At 41.3% G+C, this 1940-nt stretch overlaps 1 protein-coding gene across 1 annotated transcript; it reads right to left on the reverse strand.

The window, feature by feature from the left end:
- Positions 1–1149: 1149 nt before the first annotated feature.
- Positions 1150–1551, reverse strand: LOC143855445 (uncharacterized). The gene has a single exon (XM_077365568.1). It carries the CDS (start codon positions 1549–1551, stop codon positions 1150–1152), a length of 402 nt encoding a protein of 133 aa, XP_077221683.1.
- Positions 1552–1940: the final 389 nt, after the last annotated feature.

Raw genomic sequence — 1940 nt, forward strand, 5'->3', positions numbered from 1 at the left:
TATTTCATTTCATGAATATTGGATTTACAAAGCTCTGTGTGTAGAAGAAACGTGAAAACAATGCGATCAATTCTGCCTGAAAGGTCTCTTTCAAATCTGCCAGCTGACAAAATTTTAATAGGCCTGATAGCCTGCTATTCTTCTGAACCTTGTTTTGATTTAATCTGTCTTCCAAAGACGCGAGTTCTTGTTTTGATGCCTGTCACCCCAGCTCTGGGAAAGGTACAGACCATACAAGACCTTAGAGATTTAGACTTGATACGCGACAGACTTCGACAAGTGACAAGTAAAAGACATTGACAAGCACAGGACTTGGATTTCAAGAAAGATTCAACTTGCTTCTTAACCTGACAAATGTTTTAAATGGTGAAGGTTAACCACTCTTAGAGTGACTTGAATACCATGCTTAAAAGTGATTCATTCTCTGTTCGGTATTACCGTCATGGTCATTAAATCCCTTCGATTGCTTAGTCTTAAACACCCCTAGTTTAGAAGAAGATCAAAGCAAGTCACGCTGGCTTTATTCAGACTTTGATGATGCCATTACTGGGTTACAAGTCTTGTCTGCCTCTAGTTGTTCAGCTTCTTTAGGAGACACTGCCACTGACCAGATCGCATTTTTCAAGTTTTCAATCTGGCGGACCACTTGCCTTAATTTTTGCCTTAATTGCTCTTGCGAGTTTTCAATCTAACAGGCTCACACCTTGATTTTTGCCTAAGTCGCCCTTTCGGGTTTTCAACTTAGCAGGTGAATGACCCTAACTTTTGCTTAGATCACCCTTGCGGGTTTTCAATCTAACGGGTCTTCAGACTCTATTTTTTTTCTTAGCCATAAATGTTTGCCTATTGCACCAAAAGGACTTTTTAGGTAGGTTAGGGTTTGAAAGAATAGAGTTTTGGTAAGTTTTGCAAGGTTTCGACCGAATCCGGACTAGCCAGACTGCCTACGTACCCCCAAAGGATGAGGAACAGGTCGAGCGTAGTTCAAGGCACCAATGCTCTTAGTTTATGGGTTTTGAAAAGAGAATGGTTATGATTTTGTGTAAGCCCAAAAGGGTTTTGCAAAGGACTCTTTTGATATGTTTTTTTTAAAAAAAAAAAGGTTTTTGGCTTGGAGTTCTGGTTGGCCAAGGAAGGCCTTCTGGTGCGCTAAGCATAGTATTTCTTGAGTTGGTCAAGGTTTGTTGGCTCTGTTAGCTTTTCTCCATTTTCATCAAGGAGTCCGACGGCTTTTCCAGGCAGGACTTCGTCAACAATGTATGGACCTGACCATTTTGGCTTGAATTTACCCCTCGGATTGTATACCGGTGCCAGGAAGGATTTCAGAACAAGATCTCCCTTCTTGAGGTCTCGAACACGAACTTCCTTGTTGAAGGCTTTCTCAACACGACGTTGATACCCCTGAACATGATACAATGATTTCAGTCTCTTTTCATCAATCATTTGTAACTCTTGATATCTAGCTTGAGCCCAAACAGACTCTGGCAACCCAGTTTCCATCATCACTCTCAGGGAGGGAATTCGCAGTTCAACAAGTAAAACAACTTCCATTCCGTACACCAGAGAATACGGAGTTGCACCTGTAGAGGATCTTATTGACGTCCTATAGGCCCACAAAGCATACGGGAGCTTATTCGACCAATCTTTGTAAGTCTCAGTCATCTTGCTGATGATCACTTTGATTTTTTTGTTAGCAGCCTCAACAGCTCCGTTTGTTTGGGGTTTATAAGGCGACAACTTATGATGTTTAATCTTAAACTCCTCACACAAACGTGCCACCTCCTTCTTGAAATGGGACCCATTGTCTGAAATTAGTTCATGCGGTACTCCATATCTGCAAATAATATTTGCTTTGATAAACTTTGCAACAGAAGTCGAGGTCAATGACGCATACGAAACAGCTTCTATCCACTTTGTGAAGTAATCAATGGCAACCAAGA

Source organism: Tasmannia lanceolata, unplaced genomic scaffold (assembly GCF_043159265.1).
Source record: "Tasmannia lanceolata isolate RefF3 unplaced genomic scaffold, GAP_Taslan_0.1 ptg000021l, whole genome shotgun sequence".
In the NCBI taxonomy this organism is placed as follows: Eukaryota; Viridiplantae; Streptophyta; class Magnoliopsida; order Canellales; family Winteraceae; genus Tasmannia; species Tasmannia lanceolata.

Excerpts from the sequence above, each read along its gene's own strand:
- LOC143855445 (XM_077365568.1), bottom strand. The coding sequence starts at position 1,551 with ATGGAAGTTGTTTTACTTGTTGAACTGCGAATTCCCTCCCTGAGAGTG.